General features: G+C 42.6%; 1 protein-coding gene across 1 annotated transcript in view; it reads left to right on the top strand.

The window, feature by feature from the left end:
- The window catches only part of LOC123021348 (acyl-CoA (8-3)-desaturase-like), a 22,180-nt gene extending 3,077 nt beyond the window's left edge, over nt 1-19,103 (top strand). The window contains exons 3-11 of the mRNA XM_044426051.1: nt 2,090-2,191; nt 9,211-9,339; nt 11,264-11,321; nt 11,625-11,701; nt 13,917-14,014; nt 15,891-15,987; nt 17,922-18,001; nt 18,775-18,900; nt 19,055-19,103. Coding sequence (XP_044281986.1) covers nt 2,090-2,191; nt 9,211-9,339; nt 11,264-11,321; nt 11,625-11,701; nt 13,917-14,014; nt 15,891-15,987; nt 17,922-18,001; nt 18,775-18,900; nt 19,055-19,103 — 816 coding nt within the window. The remainder of the gene's footprint in view (nt 1-2,089; nt 2,192-9,210; nt 9,340-11,263; nt 11,322-11,624; nt 11,702-13,916; nt 14,015-15,890; nt 15,988-17,921; nt 18,002-18,774; nt 18,901-19,054) is intronic.
- The last annotated feature ends 335 nt before the right edge of the window (nt 19,104-19,438 follow it).

Genomic DNA, 19,438 nt, shown 5'->3' with positions numbered 1-19,438 from the left:
GTGCTACTGCTAGTGCTGAATAGGATGCTGCCCACTGTTCTCCGAAGTGCCCAGATTTAAGTCTGGCCTGTTCCAGAAACAAAATTTATTCCCTCCAAAAAGCTGAACCATTTTTAAATATTAAAATATTTAATGAAACTGATTTCTTGCAAGCACAAAACTGTTTTCACATTAATACATTTGCTTGCTTTAGCATTTTCCCAGTTAGAAATAAAATACTTTTTTGATGTGAAAGAGCTGAATCCAAGAGAACTAAACTAACCCCATGCAGAACTCCAAATTATGAGACACTCTCATACTCAACCCTCCAAAAGAAGGAAGTTAGAGCTGGATCTGTAAACATCCACAGGCAACAAAGCTGCTCCTTATCAACTTCTTCTAAAATGGGCTGAACATACCTCCTTGAACTACCCATCAACTGCACCTTTCCATTGTGCCTCAGTCTCTTGGCGCTCATCCAGCTCATTGCTGGCTCCAGACAGCAATCCAGCACTTCCAGCTCTTCACCTGCCTTTGCTGTAATAGAGAGATGGAACTGGATGTAATCGACCTATTGATGACAGGACACTCACCCCAATGGAGAGATGGAACTGGACACAATCTACGTATCAGTGATGTGACAGTTCTTGGGTGACCTCACTCAGCTGTTTCATGGAGATGTTTACAAGCACAGAGGACCACTGTGGCTGCAAGTTTCTTTGAGCACTGTAGGACCCTTTTTCATCTGAACCCTAATTCTTGGGTCTTGCATTTGCAGAATCTCCTCTTCATTAGGAATCTGCATTCCCCAGGGTTCAGAAGGCTCAGCTTGGCTGTCCTCTAAAAGTTAAGAAGACAGCTTGGTTTCCTCCTCTCTGCCTCTGCTATTCTCACCGTTCTTCTGCTCCCATTTCCATGGCCACTTGTCAACACTTCCCACCTGTCACTCCCCATCTGACTCAGAATCAGTTCCCATGCCTTCCTGGGGTGTGTTTTCCCCAGGCAAAGCAGGAGAAACTCTCACTTGAATTCCTGGAAAACTACTGCTGGCCAGTGTTGATAATACTGGCTCAGATGGAGCGTCCTATGTTCCTAAAAGCACTGGAAGCAGCTTGATACCAGGGATAATCAGTGGTTCCCATTTTCCTGTCCTTCTTCCAGTGCAGAAAGCACCATCACTGCCAACCCCACTATAACACCACTAGTGGGGATGATACTTTACAAAGAACTAGAGGGCAGATCCCTGTCCTGAACCACTCGCAATGTAAAATGCGATAAACAGAAAACAACAGAGGAAGAGGGGAGGCAAGAAAGCTGCAGTAAACAGGGGAAGAACACATTTCAAGCTACGAATTCTTAGACTTGGGGCTAAGCTACATGCAACATTAAATACACAGCATGCCACTGATCATTACCATTTGTTGATCTTAGTCTAAACATGCAGAGACCTGACCCAGAGCTGAATCACTGGTGGCAGAGCTTTGAACTTTCCCACCTGGCCACTTGCCTCCACACTCAAATTTATCACTTTAACACAGTATCAATGTGGATACTAAGAAAAGTGGAAAGAACCTTCCCTTGCTGCTAACAGATTTCTTTTTTAATGTATGCAGGCAATACACCATTTGGGGCTTTACCTGTAAATCCTAGCACTTTAAGTCAAAGCCAGAAACAAAAAAGCAGCTCCTGCAAATGAAACAAGATCGGTGCTGCCTGCGCTATCCTTCAAGGACTGAAAAATAGATTTTTCCCTAAGTGACATTGCCTCCTTTCGTGCTCTGTTGCAGCTGAGCTTGGCCTCACATTACACATGGGCTAAGAATGTTCCTGATCTAGTGGCCTCAGGGACTGGGACAATGTACTCTGCAGAAGGAGACCTTTTTCCTACCTTGTCCATCCCCCGGGAATCAGTAAAGCTCATGAGGAATGCTCCTAGGCTTCTGCGCAGCTGCTGGTTAACATCTGGGGAAATACTGTTTGCACAGGGCAGTGAACACCACTCTTCCCAAATGATGAGAAAAGGGAGCTTAGGGAGTAACCAGTTGCTGCATGCAAAGCGTTGTGTGTGGAAATTGCATCATCTTGCCTTGCTGTTGCTTTTGCCTTTCAGGTCCAGTATGGATTTTTTCAGCACGATCTTGGGCATCTTTCAGTCTTTCAGAACACCAAGTGGAATAAACTGGGTCACTTCATTGTGATGGGGGTGCTTAAGGTAAGCATCTATGACTGGGAGAAGAAAGACTATTTCTAGCACTGGTGATGCTAATGATGGCAATGAGCATTATACCTTTCTATAGCTCATTTCAACCATTCAAAGGGCTTCAAATAGGGGATCTCATTCATCCACACAACAACTCTGTAAGGTAGGCCAGTATTCCTATCGCCACATTGCAGATAAATTAGGCTGATCTGCAGAAAGAGGGGTTGTTTTAAAGTCACCTTACTAGCTTAATGGCTGTGGTTAAGATCTGAACTCATCCAAGGTGCAGACCTCTGGTCCCAGCTCCAAGATCTTGCAAGCTCAGAGATGGAAAGCCAACAGGTGAGACCCTTCCCCATCTCCCTCACAGCCTGTGTGGAAAAAAGCATTCTGGCTGCTTCTCACCCTGGAGGTCGCAACTGGGCCTCAGAGGTGGGGAAAGGAGTTTTGACAGGGTGGGGAAGGAAGGTTTGCTGATTCTTACTGGCATCCCAGCCTCCTTCCTTCCCCCTCCCCAGTGCTTTATCTACCGGGCCAAAACCAGACATCTATATAAAATTAGGGCATGAGGAAGCCACCACAGCTCACTCGGGGCACAGGTTCCACATAGGACTTTGAGTGCAAAGCCTTATGGGCATCAAGGGTGGTGATGATGATGGTGGTGGTGGTGGTGATGATTACATTACATTACATTACACTTCTATAGCGCCCATGGCCAAAGATCTCCGAGCAGTTCTCAACATTTAAGTGACCCATCCAGATTTCAACCAGGCCTGTCCCTGCTAGCTTCCAAAATGTTGGTAGGCTCAGGCACTTCAGGCCATATGAAAGCTATATGATAGGGTAAGCTATATGTTGGGGGTGATGAGATTGCACCCTAAGTCACTGCAGTCCCCCACACCAGCAAGAGCCTATATACCTCAGCTGAAGAATTATGGCCACACTGTTGTTTGCTTGGTAAAGGGCAATGTGTTGAGTCCCCAGTTCAGCAGGGACTCATGACTGGAGAATCACTGGGGTTCCTAGACAGGAGTAACTGCTGACAAGAGCTGGCATCACAACTGCGCACTGTCCCTTGTGGTTCTTCTCCAGCAAAGAGGCATGCTGCAGGGACTGAGCAGAAAGATATGTTTTCTTCCTTTCCAAGTCTCCCACACTTTCAAAAACCATTAACTGGCTTTGAAATACATCCTGATCGATTTTGTTAGGCCATGTTCCTTTATTTTCACATTGGTTTGAGCTGCCTTTTCCTAAGTGTGCATGATGTGATCTGGTGCATGCTGAAACACTAGAAACCTCAAATTTCCTAGCCACTCAGCCTAACTGATGAGTTCTTCAGAAGTTCCTTTTTTTCAGGTTGGGCTGTAGGATCTGGGTCTTTCTGGAGATATGTGTTGAACTGAATCCTTGTTACTTCAAAACAAAAAAAGCGAGGGAGTGTTTGTTTCTCTCTCACACCTATAGCATTATATCATGAATTTTAAACAACCATTTCCACTATCTACTTCCCAATCTCCTTCTCATGACTTTCCTCAGACATCCTTTCAAACGTGTATAATCATGTATAGAAAATGCAGATTTACAATGCATAATCACAAATTACCAGTTACAATATCCAGAAAGCAAAAGTCCAAAAAGTAATAATCTACTATCCAAATACATTTCTTCCCATGAAACTCAAATAAACTCATTGCCAATTTTGGCCAGGTTCCTTCTGCTACTTCATGAAGTACCACTGGTTCCTTTTGATTATTATTTTTGAAAGTTTTACATATCTTAGCTCTTCTGTTTTTATATACAAACCTGGCCAAAAGATTAATGTTTCAAGATATTCTTTTACACAATTCAAGTCTCAAATTACTTTCAGGAATTATTTCCAACACTTCTTTTTGCAACTTTTCAAGTTTATTGAAGTTTACATTTATCTATTTATTTATTTAAAAAAATATACCACCCAGAGGTCAAGGCTGTCTGAGCTGTTAACAAAAGTTAAACGCACATAAAAAAGAAAGAAAAACAATATAAAACAATTAAACCAGAGCAACTGCAATTGTTCTATCATTCCTAAATATTAAACCATCATGCACAATTAATTCATCTCTATATTTCCAATATGGTTTAAGTTCTTCAGGAATTTTTCTTTTCTAGCAATCTTGACATAATATTTTTTTTATTCTTGTGAAATACCATCTTCCAATGTTGCTAACTGAATCAGCTACAAACAATAACAAACTTGCAGCAGCATCTACTTCGGTATTAAGCACTTCTGTCTTCATATAAACCTGTGATACTGCATCAGCTATTTTCAACTCTTTATCTGGTTTATATATTACCTTCAGAGGATATTTTGGTAATAAACAGGCATCTCTGAACTCTTGGAGAAGCATAAATGTTTGAAAAGTTATAGTTGTTTAGAGTCACTTTCAAGTATAATCTACCATAGATAGCTAGATAGATGGATTCTAGTCCAAACAACTACAATGGCTATCATATCCTTTTCTACTTGTACATGTGGTTACTGACTCTCATTCATAGTTTTAGAAGCATATGTCATTGGTAATCTCCCTGTACGATGACCTGTGCAGGGAGAGGGGCAGGGGGAGTGCGTCCCTATTGGTTCTCCTGGACCTCTCGGCAGCTTTCGATACCATCGACCATGGTATCCTTCTGGATAGGCTGGCTGACTTGGGAGTAGGAGGCACTGCGTGGCTCCACTCCTACCTCGCTGGCCGATTCCAGACGGTGGTGCTGGGTGACTATAGCTCTGCACCATGGCAGCTTTGCCATGGAGTTCTGCAGGGCTCTATTTTGTCCCCCATGCTGTTTAACATCTACATGAAACCGCTGGGAGAGGTCATCAGGAGGTGTGGGCTGTGGAATCATCAGTACGCTGATGACACCCAGCTCTCACTCTCATTTACATCTGCTCCAGGTGAGGCGGTGGCTGTACTGAACCACAGTATGGTGCCTGGCCGAGGTAGTGGGCTGGATGAGGGCCAATACACTGAGCCTCAATCCAGATAAGACGGAGGTCCTGTTGGTGGACGGTGCGGGTCTCCAGGTAGGTGATTTTGACCCAGTTCTGGATGGGGTAGCACTCCCTCTTAGGGACAAGGTCCGCAGCTTGGGTGTACTCCTTGATCTAGAGCTGTCACTGGAGTTCCAGGTGGCGGTGGTGGCAAGGAGCACTTTCCTGCAACTCTGACTGATCCATCAGCAGCATTCTTACCTGGATGAGCACTCCCTAGCAACAGTGATACATGCTCTGGTAACTTCCCGCTTGGATTACTGCAACGCGCTCTACGTGGGGCTGCCCTTGAAAACGGTCCGGATACTTCAGCTGGTACAGAATAGAGCTGCCAGGCTGCTGATGGGGACCGGCCATTGCTCTCACATAACGCTGGTCCTCTACCAGCTCCACTGGCTCCCAGTTGAAGTCCGGGCCCAATTCAAGGTGCTGGTTTTGACCTATAAAGCCCTAAATGGCATGGGACCAGGATACCTGAAGGAACATCTCTTTCCTTACATGCCCTCATGTTCTTTAAGATCTATGGGAGAAGTCCTACTTCAGGAACCCTCCCTAAGAGAGGTAAAAAGGTCATCAACTCGGAGTAGGGCCTTCTTTGTTGTGGCGCCCAGACGCTAGAATGTACTCCCCAGAGAGGTACGCATGGTGCCAAGTTTATACTCTTTTCGGTGTCAGGCCAAAACCTTTTTATTTAAACAGTATTTTAAACTTTAATAGTTTTTAAGTTTAGTCACTCTGTTTGTGATTTATTGTTTTGTTCTGTTTTATTATTTATTGAAATTGTTGTTTTAATTGTCTTTTTAAATATTGTAAGCTGTCCTGAGATCTTGTATAATAGGACGGCATACAAAAGCTTTTAATAAATAAATAAAATAATCCAACTTTTAACAAAGCTGCTTCTAATCCTGTACTTCTTATGTCAGCTGATAAGGCAACAAGCTCTCCAACACAACTGTATCTCAGTGCAGGAGCTTTTGTTAATCTCCTTTAACTCATTATAGACATTGTCATGGTCTTTGTCCATTCCTATTCCACCTCTTGAATTAGAAGCTGTTTCAAACTAGTTGACAATGTCAGTGTAACAAGATTTGGAAAAAATAGTCAAATAACCACACCCAAGAATCTCTGTAGCTCTTCCTTATTTTAAGGGCTTGACATTTCAATTGCTTCAATTTTGGTTTTATCAGGTTTTATTCCTTCTGCTGTTATGTCCCAAATTATTCAATCAACCATTGAAAATTTGCATTTCTCTCTATTGAATTCAAATTCTTTGCTTTGTACCTTTCTGAAGCATGTATAAATCTTTTATCATATTCTTGTATCTTTCCCCATACCAATATATCATCAGTATAACATATAGCTCCTTCTAATTCTTCAGACACTTGCTATATCACCCTTGGATATTTTTCAGGTGCAAATGAAATATCAAATACAATTCTGGTAAATCTGTATCTACCAAAAGGTGCATTAAAAGTACATAATCTGGACCTCTTTTCATCCAGCTATATCTGCCAGAATCCATTACTAGCATCCAACACAGAAAACAATTTTGCACTTGCCAGCCTGCTTGTTAATTTTATCTATAGATCTTTATTCATATCCCTTGGATCCAAACAATTCTTATTTGCTCTCTACTCTACCAGATTTAGTTACAATCACTAGTGGATTTACCTGTTCAGTAGGTTCTTTCACTTTATTTATTATATGTATATACCACCCTATAGCCCTCTTTAAGAATCACATCAATTTGCTCACATTCTTCTAAGTTCTCTTTCTGCCTGCTCCTTTACATAACTGTTATTTACAGGAAGCAATCACTGCCAGTGTTATCTGTAGATCCATTTTAATTATCTGATAAATTAGGAGATATCTTAATCTGTAAAGCACATCTGCATAATGCTTGTATATTTCCTTGCCCTAACATATTAATTTTCAGTAGCTCTAAATCCTTTAAGCCCAAGACTGTGCTTCAAAATCTACTACAATCAGTCTACAAATCTACTTTACAATTCGTAACACACTTCTCTAGCACGTCCAACCTGGTACCAGCTTTAATTAATTAATCAATTTTAATACCTCCTAATAGCCAAAGGCTCTCTAGGCAGTTAGTAAAAGTTAAAAACATATAACAAGAAAAACAAAGGTAACATATATACAATAAAACAATAAAACCACTGCAACTGCAATCAAATTGGCACAAAGGTAGAGCAGCAGTATAGAAACAACGTGAGTCAGAAGGGGCTTCCTGGGCCAACTAGTCTGACCCCCAGCTCCAGTTGGCTCCGCTCATGTAATCCCCAACATGTTGTCCAATGTTTCCTTGAACACCCTCACTGATGAGGCCTCAACCTCTTCCTGTAGATCATGAACTGGAGAATGCAGGCATCCATCGCACTGCCTCTTTCATGCTAAGCGAGCATTCTACCATTTGAGCTCATTCCCCTTTATAGAATAAAATGCAGAATAAAAACTAAGATTAAAAAGTTAACTGGGAGAATGTGATTTGTCTTATAATAGATTTCACTCTGAAGAGTGCTATAGGAAATAGCATTAGCCTGTGCTTCAGTATTAGTCATAAATGTCACATCCTTATTAAGTAATTTAATATCTACAGTTCTCTTATCTTCTGATGAGTCCCATTTAATCTTTCTTGAAAATCATCTTCTTCCAGCAAATGCACATTCTTATGGCCAAACTTTGTCTTTGATTTTGTACATCTTTGCAAAATGATTAGATCTTCCACATTTTCCACAATCTTTTCTATATGCAGGATACTGTCTTCTATTCTTATCACATCTGGAACAAAACTTTAAGCCTGAAGTAACACTTGAAAATGAATTTCACAGTCTTCACATTAGGAAACAAAATTTTAGCACTCTTTTTCACACTCTTTCTAAGACTACTTATTTCTCTTTAAACTGATCCTGTTATTGTAATTGCTCTATAGTCACTTCTTCTGTTCCAAAGATATCCACAACTTCTCCCAACATCAGTTTCTCTCAGCAGCCTTGCCTGAAGATTATTTGATTTTATTCTATGAACACTTTCATCTTTTATCAGAGATTCACACAGCCAGTGATTTCAGGTTGGTCAGAGTATTCTTTCTGTTTTCTTGAATTTGTTTCTCTCGTATGTAACATTTCTTTTAGGTGTACAATATGACTTAAACTTATTTTTAAAAAGTCTCTGTGCTCTCCCTGTCTGTTCATCAAAATAAAAGATATTATATATTTCTCTCAGCTTTCCACATGTCATATCAATGTAAACCAGTCTGGAGATTTCCACTTTTCTTATCAGCTCCACTCCCAACACAACATAATTCAAATCCTCACTTCCATTTTCCCCAATTCTGAGCCACATTACTTTCAAACACTGGTTTCTCTGGAGGCTTCAGCTGACTCCTGCACTGCTGACATCAAGCCATGCTTAGTTTTCATAGATGTAAACAGAGCACTCTCCACACAAATTACAACAGGGCGTCTTTACTAGGTCACAATAAAAACTAGTATTCCCACCTGTTCATTATAATTCCAGATGAGTCCTATTTACCTTGTCAGTGTGACACCAAACCAAATACAAACACATATCAGTACAGTGGTTATAGGGTTGGAATAGGACCAAGAAGATCTGGGTTCTAGTCCCCTCTTGGCCATGAACTTCGCTGGGTGATTTTGGGCAGTCACCTACCTTGCAGGGTTGCTCTGAGGACAGAATGGGCAGGAGGAAGACGATGTAGCTACCTTGAGTTCCTCAAAATAGAAAAAAAGTGGGATCGAAAGGCAACGTAATATTATTACCGTATCCCCTGTTGACCTCTGTGCATTGGCCCCCATCTGGACAATGGTCATGTATATTTACACTAAAGGTTTGGTTTTTTAAAAAAATAGGATCAGGAGGTCAGCTATGTGCTATACATTTAATGTTGTGTGTGGAAGCAGTGAGAACAGGATACAGCTCTGCCTAGAAATGCATGCAATGAGTATGTGCTTCATTGTGTATGAAGGGTGGACCCGCGAGTCAGTGGAACCATATGCATAACCAGCATCATGCCAAACCCAACTGCTTCCGCAAGGACCCCGATCTCAACATGCACCCGCTCCTGTTCAGCCTGGGCAAGGCACTCTCTGTGGAGGTGAGTACACAAGAGCTCTGGGATGGGCTCAGGCCTCGGAGGGAACCTGTGTTAGTTAAAAGGCCGGCCCCATACATTATACTCCAAAAATGTGGCCAAATCTAACTGTGGGCAGTGACACCCCTAAAGATGCACTGGCAACTTGGAACACATGTGGGGAGGGGGAGACCACCAACCGTGTCTCCAAAAGTAGATACATTTCTCTCCAAGTTCTTCATATAAGGAAAACCCCAAGGTGTGGCGAAGGATGAGGGACAGCAGGTGAGAAGGTTTGTGATGGCATGTTCTGGGTGCTGATCAGGGCCGTCTTAACAGCATTATGGGCCCTGGGGGGCCCCTACGACAACTACAACTACTGTTAATTTTGGAAGTTTTCCCATTTCCAAGGGTTAACATACACAGATTAGTATGGGGCCCATGGGCAAGTGCCCATCAGGCCCATGCGTTAAGACGGCCCTGGGGCTGATCACAGCAGCCGATTCATCAGGTTTCTCCAACCCTAGAGCTTGGCAGAGATGATATCAAAGTCGGCCGTATATTGCAGGACTGGTCCAGCATTCAGGGCGCTTGGCTACTTTTCTCTTCCAAGAGCAGGAATATTGGCTGAGTTGTGATGCTGTCTGTCTGATGGAGGGGACCTGCACCATTAGCTGCTTGCTTGCTAGCTCGCTCAATGCTGGATCTGCCTCCTCCACTGAACACAGCCATCATCCACCCTGTCTTCGTGCTTATCTGCAGGAGGCATTTATTGCACTCTGGTGATTCAGCCTCACAGCCTTTTAAATGGTTTTTATTTTGTTTTGTTGAGTTCTTTAGGGCAGGCAAAGCCTATTCTTCCATTCTAAAGCATAGAACAAAAGCCTCTGTGAAGTTCCAAGTCTGTAGACCACAGCGGCACCTCGTGTTTAATTAATAGAATGCATAGTAAAACAGAAATCTAAATCCCGCAGGCAGTGGACATGGAAAGGACCTTTTCTCCTGTAATGAAAATGGAAGAAGAGGCCTCAGTAAAATAGCAGGTGAAACCCTTCATGTAGAGGAGTGTCTTTAGGGCCCAATGAACAGAAAGCATTTATGTTTTTCATTCACTGTAATTCAGTGAATTGTTTTCAGAATATTTGCCCAGGAACACCTCTGTGTGCACACAATCTTAATACAAATGGCCTTAAAAGCTTTGGAGGAGGGTAAGAAGAAGTAAATTACTCCTCCAGATCAAAATTTTGCATTACCTTTCTGCCTGGAAAAACCCTGCACCTCACCTTTTTTCTTTTTCTTTTTTTTTCCCTTTAAGATTTGTGATCTAGGGCTACCTCTTCATTATTTTCAAATTAATTCCCCACAAAAACAAAGGAAGTACATCTTTTTTTTTAACACACTCCTCCCCACAAACTGCAAAATTTCTTTCACACAAGACTTTTCACCTGAAATTTGGGGGAACTGATTCCCTCAGGAAGAGCAACTTTTCCTTCAATCTTTATCCAAGTCTGACAAGTAAATAAATCAGTTCAAAATTTTAAAAGTTGTTAGGAGAAATCCCATGGGTTTCCCATGCCTGCAAATTTTGTCCAATAAACAACAAAACCGTTTTAACTATTTGTTGATTTTGAATGATATGCCAATGGAAGGCATGAAGATTCAGATTTCACAGTCAAGATTTAGAACCAAGTCAAATTGGACTTTTTTCCATATTAAATTCCCAACTGAATTTTCTTGGTGGTACACACCTTTATATGATATGGAAGCTGAATCTTTTTTACTGACAAAAGGCAAGCTCCTTCTCTGATCATAATACTATAAGAATACTGTGTGCAAACTATAAGAATACTGTCTGCAAACTAGCCAAAACTAACAGACCTTAAATAATTTGGTTTATTTGGTAGATAAATAATTTGGTTTATCTTTTGTGATTTGTTCTCATTTGCAGCTTGGAAAGAAGAAAAAGAAGTACATGCCTTACCAGCACCAACACAAGTACTTTGCTCGTGAGTATCTTCTGCCATTTTGCCCAGAAGCCCAACTCTGGAAAATGCCACATTCAGTATGGCCATGCCTCTGGATAGATGAGGATGATAAGACTATGGGGTATTTTGAGAGATATTTTGGGGGTAAGAGTATAAGATGAATGGCTTGAGGGAAAGATGGGCCTCTATAGTAAAAATTCATGTGCCAGTATGGCCAGGGATTGGAGCTCTGCACTCAGATATGCATGAAACGTATCTAAATCCGTGTGGTTTACAATGGAAGAATTCTTATGTCTAGTTTGTTCTTACATATTTTCACTACAGTTTTAGCTCCACTGACGTTTGTCCTTTACATCCAGACGCTAATATTCTATCACACCGTTCAAAGGAAAAAATGGCTGGTAAGTTATCTATGGAACTGTGATTGTTCTTCTTCTGGATAAGCATATGCAGGAATTGAGGTATATCAGCACTGAAGAGAGATTCATGTGTGATGCATCCGTGTTCCAGACATCCCTAACCCCTCCTCATACCACACAAAACTCTAGCTGGGCTGTGCCTGGAGCTACTTGTCAGGCTTCCAGTCCTGCAAGGACTTTTGTTTGTGTGTGACATGACAATTTGCACTAAGTTTAACTCACTGTTAAAGAATGTCTGGCCCAAGGACCAAATCCGGCCCCCTTTGGGCCCCAGTCTGTCCCGCAGCAGTTCTCTAGCTAGTCTTATCCCTTTCCCATAGCCACTGATGTTTGTTATGCATCTGAGTGCTGGATGCACTTAACAGCACATCTAGTTTGACTTTAAATAAGCACCTGTGTCCTGGTTGTTAGTTCACCTCTGTTTATCAGAGAGCAGTCAGGGTTGATCTCCTCTAGGACTGACCAGTTTGATCGCCTTGCGGTCCAAGGGATTCGCAGGAGTCTCCTCCAGCACCACAATTCAAAGGCCTCAATCCTTCAGCGCTCAGTCTTCCTTATGGTCCAGCTTTCACAGCCATACATTGCAACTGGGGAAACCATAGCCTTGACTATACGCACTTTTGTTGGCAGGGTGATGTCTCTGCTTTTTAGTATGCTGTCTAGATTTGCCATAGCTTTCCTCCCCAGGAGCAAGCGTCTTTTAATTTCTTGGCTGCAGTCACCAACTTGGAGCCCTAAAACAGCATGCACTAATGTAAAATAAAATGCAGTAAATACAATAGTAAGAAGCCAAAAATATGTAAAACACAACAAAGGGAGAAACAAGAGACAAAACATGTGCTTCCTCCGTTCCTTTTTTCAGTGGAGTGCTTAGCGCAGGAATTTGGTATAAAATAGCAAATAGTTTGTCCATGTGTATTGGCTTAAGGAGAGAATTAGACCAAAGGGGCTGGGACATTGAGGTTAGTGATGAGTAAGTTTGAATTTACATTCCAAGTCAGCTTGCAGTTCAGAAAATAAGAGCATTGTATGCCCTGCTCAATCCCCCGAATACACTCATTTCTAAGTAAGAGAATGGGCGTCCTCAATCCTCCTTCAAGACTTAGCAGCCAGAGACAGAGAGAACAGCAGCATATGGGGAGAGGCTAAGGGGTGGTCTCGTTCTTCCCTTTCCTCCCCTAGTAGCTTGGCACACTGCTATAGAATACACTAAGAAAAAAGCACAGTGGCTTATGGGAGATGTAGTTCTCTATAGACATCAGAACTGCATTCTCCATGACCTGGTGGACCTTTGGACCTGAAGTTATGCAGTGCATGAGGGCACCAGAAAAAGAGGGGACGGGACAGATCCGCCCCTTTCCCTCAACCTGCATACCATCACTATTTGAAGGGTAGTCATGTACCCTCTTTTGCAGAGGTCAGTCCTCTCTTTGAAGAGCTGCAAGAGGACCATCCTCTATTTGAAAGTGTCCTCTACTTGAAAGGATGAAGAGCCATAAGAACTGTTGCCCATTGGTAGTTAATTGCTGGGCCAAACTTAACCCGCAGGCCCAGAGGCTCCCTGATCCCAGTTCCCTGCACTATGTTGAGATGTATTATATCTCTTTTTAAACTGTAGTTATCAGATTACTTCTATACATATGAATTAGCTGTATGCATTTTTTTTTTCAAATCACCGTCCTCTTTTGTTGTGATACATTGATGCTCTTTTGATTGCCACTGGCTGGTTATTCCTTTTGGGAATGCGGAGGACTGGGAAGGAGACCTTAGAAATTCTTCTCTAAGCAACAAAATCCAGTAAAGTGCCAGGAGAAGAGAGACTCCTTTGCATGATATAAGCCCCCATATCTGGTGTCTGGGCTTGAGTTTAGTTAGTATCACAAACAGCCCTAACTGCACCCAAAGTCTGGATGACCTTCTGGTAGGTGAATCTCCCTAGAGGAATTGTGCTAGGAATTCCTTTCATTTTGAAGCAAGATGTATTTCTAAATAAAATGTACCTTGCCGCATAGATTCAGCCTTGTCCCTTTTCCCCCTTGTCCCCCTTTTCACAACACAGTCCCTGCCATTTCTGTGCATGCAAACATTGCTCTGAGTTGTATAGCATCATGGCATTTAGAGTGTTCAAATTGCTCCAAACTAACCTAGGAAGTTGCAATAATTTTCCTCCTTTTTCTCCCCATTTTTCCACTGGCAGGAGTTCACCTTCATTGTGCTCTACAATATCCGTGTCTGTCTCATGTACATTCCTTTAATGGGATTTAAAAGTTTCATGGCATTCTATTGGCTGGCCAGGTAATAGTCATGCAAAACTCTCTTCTGGGCCGCTGTCGCTATGCAGACATCATAATTTATGGAGGGTGAAGTCAGAACAGGTGTGCTTTGGTGCATATAGACTGGCTCTTGCCTAGGTCTTTTTTAGCATGCTGTTGGAAAGCTGGTAAATGTGCAGTTAGAAATGGGGGAAATAAAGTGATGATGTGTTGATGTGTTGAAACAAACAGGAAATGTCAGGAATTTCAGGTAGCACAAAATACTTAACAGCAGAATACACTCAGTTTCCATAACAGAAAGCAAATGGCCCAAACAATATTAAAACAGGTTCTTTCTGACCAAAGCCTTTCTCTGCTTTCCTCTTTGGGCAGTGAATGCATCTTCACTACATTCCTGTAAATACCTAAAGTATTCCATTTTCCCTTCCAAGGAACTCAATTCTTTTCTTCCTCTCAATCTTATCCTCACAGCAACCACCCTGTGAGGTAGGTTGGGCTGAGAGTCTGTGACTGGCTCAGTCACCCATTGAGCTCCATGGCTGAGTGAGGATTAGAACCCAAATCGCTTGAGTCCCAGTCCTGCACTCTTAACCACTACGCCACAGAGTGCAAAGGACAATTGGGAAGGCTTGAAAAAACAAGCTATGTTTTCAAAGGACGAGGAAAGGCATTTGCAACTCAGAGAGAGACGGGACAGGCAAGGGAGGGAGGGAGACAACCAAAGGCTCTCTGAATTGCTGCCATTTTGCTAAAGACCCAGTGGGACACCTCCTCTTCTCACACCCTGCAGCCCCAGAACCATATCACATGCTTGGCGCACATCGAAGGATATACCAGGAGAAAATTGCAACATATTGAATATATATTACTTCCCTTATCATGATATTGAGAACTTCACATGATCCATAGTTGAATGCTTTCCTTCATCTTGGAAACATTGGAGAATATCCTGTAGAGCATTCTTCCCCAGCCCGGTTCCCTTCCAGATGTTTGGGATAAAAACCCCTGCATTCCTGACCATTGGCTGTACTGCTTGAGGCTGATGGGAATTGAAGTCCAAAACATTTAGAGGGCAGCAGGCTGCAGAAGGTGACTCTAGGGAGTTACACTTGTATCTGAGAGAGGAGTGCCCTTTGCAGTGGGAGAGGAGTGCCCTTTCAGGATTTCTAGTAGATTCTGTACTACTTCCTTGACTTTTGACATTGTTATCAGCCACTTTTTGCATTATGTGACTTTTGCATGGCTTGAATTTTTGCAGCAATGATCATTTGGAATTGTGTTTTTTTTCCTGGAATTGTCCATTTTGTATGCAATTGGACATTTCTTTAAGAGCTCTGATTGCATCAGAGAGCAAGCCCACCATTTTTGGTCAATTTGGTGACAAGGTAGGACATCATATCTATCAAGTTAGGCTGTTGTTAAATTAGTGTACCAGGTTTTTCTCAGTGATAGACCTGGTGTCCAAACAAAGACTTGCCACCTGCAGTAGCAATTCTCAGTTCTTTCCCTGACTCCTTTCATGCTCCTTGGGCCAAAGGCTATTTACTGTAGGGGTGAAAAGTGTGGACAATATTTGTGGGGGACGTGTTGGCAACATGGCTAAAAGCACTGAAAGAAGGAGTGGACTAATTTTTCACAAAATGAATGAACACTGTCTCCATATTTTGCCTCCTATCATTGGTTCTACAAGAGCCAAATATTTGCTTTAAAAAAAAAGAAAAGGACGCAAACCAGACGTCTGGAGAGTTTTGTTCATCCAGGAAAGAATTGCTCATTCCCACAACCCTTCTTGTATGAAGGGAAGACTTGAGTAAGGTGGCAACCTTAGTGGTCAAAACCCTTCTGCAGCTGGTTTGGCTGGTAATAGTGCATTTTGGGGTGTGTTTTTATCTACACAGATGGCTGGAAAGCACGTGGTTTCTCTGGATCTCACAGATGAACCACATTCCAATGACCATCGACTATGACCAGAATTTAGACTGGGTTTCTGCCCAGGTAAGATAACATATAGGGGGCAGCAGTGACGATCTATAGGCCCAGGTCCCAACCTGGCTCTCCAGGGTTCCTCAGTGGGCTATTCCTCTTCCCCTGGTCCTACCGTCTTCCCCTTAACCACCAACCTTTTGATGGTGTCTTGATTTTATGTAGTTCCTCCACTGAAAAGGTTGAAATGCCACGTTAATGTGTTATTTACTAGCAGGAAGAGCTTTGAGCTAAAATACACTAGAATTGTATTTTTAAAAAATGTTGACCCCATGCTTTTATTTTGACCTTCTTCCTTTATCTACCATCACACCCACAGCTGGTATGATAGCTTCTCCACAGTTCAATTCAGCCCTCATGCTGAAAGAGGTTCCTACCCTGATCCTGAATCACTCTCCATCTTTCATATAACGGTCTCATTCATAAATGCACTTGGGCAAATAAGAACTTGAAATCAGGCTAGTGTGCACTGCTGAATTATCCCATACCCTGTCAAACTCCTCTTTTAAAGGGGACCTAGACTTTTGGCAGCTAGCCAGCTGTCAAAACTCCTTTGCCCAAGGAAAAAAGGATGGATAGTTTATTGCATTTTCCTAAGTCCCTAGAATCTTGGGGGAAAGTACAAAATGCGCACCACCATGAATATTTCCAGGGGGAAAGGGTAGAGGAACTTGCTATGAAGGAAGTATAAATCACACTACCTCCTTTACAAAGATCACTCATGCCTTTGCTTTCTCATGACAGCTTGCATTGTGACCACTGTCAGGAGAAAGCAAAGAGAAAGGGAACCTCTTGGGAACCTCTTCGGGGCAATTTCCAAGGTTACTGTCTGCTGTGCTCTGGCTGCAGATACCCCACCCCCAGGACATAGCCCCAGCCAAGGCTTTAAAGTCCCACACTTGCACTGCTGTGAACAACCACAATTGGCTAAGTGTAACAATAAAAAAGTTAAAAATAACTAACCTATTTGCACATTTTTGTGCACACAACTTTTTATTTCTAAAAAAAATCTTACAGCAAAACAAACAGGTAAAGGGCAGTCTTTTCTGTACCTCTGATATATGACAAATGGTCTTCAATGAGGGACTCTAGAATTTCTGAAATGCTTTGGATAATAATGAAAGATTTTCCATAAGTACCGGAGACTTTCATTTCACTCTCTCCCATTGATGGGTCCTCCATGCACATGCCATCCCCTCTTGTTTCATGCACCCTTCCAAGGTGCCTCTTCGAACACTTCAAAGGGGGCTGTCAGTGGCTGTCAAAACCAGTATCATGAAAGCCAACTGTCAAGCTAGCTTTGGGAATCTCAACCAAACAGACAAAGTGCAAAAAAGCTTCAGTGAGGCAAGAAGAGTTCATGGTTGCAGCAGGGAGGAAGGAGGCAAGTCAGTCCTGCCCTAGATGTTGCTGCCCCAGAGGACTCAGTGGGAGGGAGAGCGCCAACAACCCATGGTAAACTTGAATGTCTGTCAGGCAAACTGTGGGTTGTTTGGCCAGCGCCATTATTGCCAGGGTAGGTTGGCATGATGTGTGAACTTACCCAGAGGATAGGCATTTGTAATAACTTACAAATCCATAGCTTAGTGATGTACTCTGGGGAGGTCCCCAACACTAAAATGTAAATAATAAAAGAAAATAGAGAAAAATATAAATATTTCTTTGACATTTCTGCCACATTCCAGAGAACCTACTTTCCAGTGGACTAAAATTCTTTTATATGCATCATTCTCCTCCACACATGTATACAGCTAGATGTCATCTTGTTGTGAGTCATAAATACAGTTGAGTTTTTATTTGATGTCCTTTCTAATGTACTTCCATGTTTGTGAAGTTCCAAATTATGGAAACTCACACAGAACAAGGAGGAACTGTGGTCTACAATGCAATGGACTGTAAGAATTGTGGATGAGAGGAAATTCAACCCATTTTCCCTTCTTTCTTAGCTCTCAGCAACATGTAATGTGAATCAATCCTGGTTCAATGATTGGGTCAGTGGGCACCTGAACTTCCAGATTGAGCATCAGTGAGTATGAGATACAGAGGAAGATCATACCATATAAAGTACTCCCAGGAATATATCTGGGAAAGGCCTTCAGACATATCCACATAAGTATTCTCAACACAGCTTTGTTCCTAAGTAGATCAATGGTGGCTTTGGTCATGGATGCTTTTGCACAGTTTTGGCCGGCTCTTACACATGACCTGATAATACATGCCATGGTTCCTTCCAAGCTGGACTTCTCTGATACGGTAGGTGGGGCTGCCTTTGCCAAGAATCTCAGAACTGCCATTGGTTAATACTTTGCTTCTGAGCCCTTGCTATCCAAGCCCCCAGCTATTGGAGTCTCGCTCCATCTCCTGCTGTACACACCTGTCTCCTGCCACACATCCCTCTGGCCAGTGAGGTGCAGATGGGAGCAACATGCCACCAAGCCTTTTCAACAGCGGCACCCAGGCTTTGGAAATCGCTGCCCAGGAGACAGGGCTAGCGCCTTCTTTAACCATGTTCAGATGGCGAGGAAAGACAGTGCTGTTTTCTGTGCATTTTACAGCACTCCTCTTTGAAGATTACTGTTCCTGCTATATTTCAATGTTTTTAAAATTCAGTGTTTTATTTATTTTATGCCTTTACCATTGTTGTTTAAACTGGAAGCTGTTTTGGACATCACCGTTGGAGGGAAAGCAGTGGCTGGTGGTGGTGGTGGTGGTGGTGGTTGTTGTTATTATTATTATTAGAATATTTCTATACCGCCCCTTGATACGCACTTGACACCTTTGCTCCCTCTCTTCCGGCAGCCTCTTCCCAACCATGCCTCGTCACAACTTCTGGAAGGTGGCCCCCCTTGTGAAATCCCTCTGTGCCAAGCACGGTGTTAAGTACCAGTGCAAGCCCCTGCTCACGGCCTTTGCAGATATCCTGCGGTAAGTGCTGATTAAAGGGGGCTCCAGTGAAGAGCATCAGTGGGGAAGGATCTGTGTGGCAATGGGCAGCAGCATGGGGGCAGGGGGTGGGCTATGGAAGAGGGAAACATGGTGAATGACTGCTGACTAATGAGTCCCATTTTCCTCTTTGCAGCTCCCTAAAGGAGTCAGGGGAACACTGGCAGGATGCTTATTTCCACTGAGAAGCGGAGGAGAAAGCCCAAGGAGGAACCTTCTCCTGCTATCCTCCCACCCCACAGGGAAAATGAAAGGGAAATAGGTGGAAAACATACCCCTGCTCGTGTGGTTAGGGAACAGGATAAACCTAATGACATAATGTGAACTGGTGCTCTTCTTTTGCATACAGGTCTCAATGTGCTGCTTCCTCAGGCTTTACAAATAGAAGCCAGAGATGGAGCTGAACAGTGAAAGTTATCAGTACTTCTTCCTGTTTGTGGAAGAATAAAAGCAAACTAGGTCCATTTCTACTTTAAGGCCCAAAGGATAGGCCCTGTCTGATTGGCAAGGAAATAACACA

This window comes from Varanus komodoensis, unplaced genomic scaffold (assembly GCF_004798865.1).
Source record: "Varanus komodoensis strain SLA01 unplaced genomic scaffold, ASM479886v1 scaffold16, whole genome shotgun sequence".
Taxonomy (NCBI): Eukaryota; Metazoa; Chordata; class Lepidosauria; order Squamata; family Varanidae; genus Varanus; species Varanus komodoensis.
This window is presented reverse-complemented; position numbering and strand designations above follow the sequence as displayed.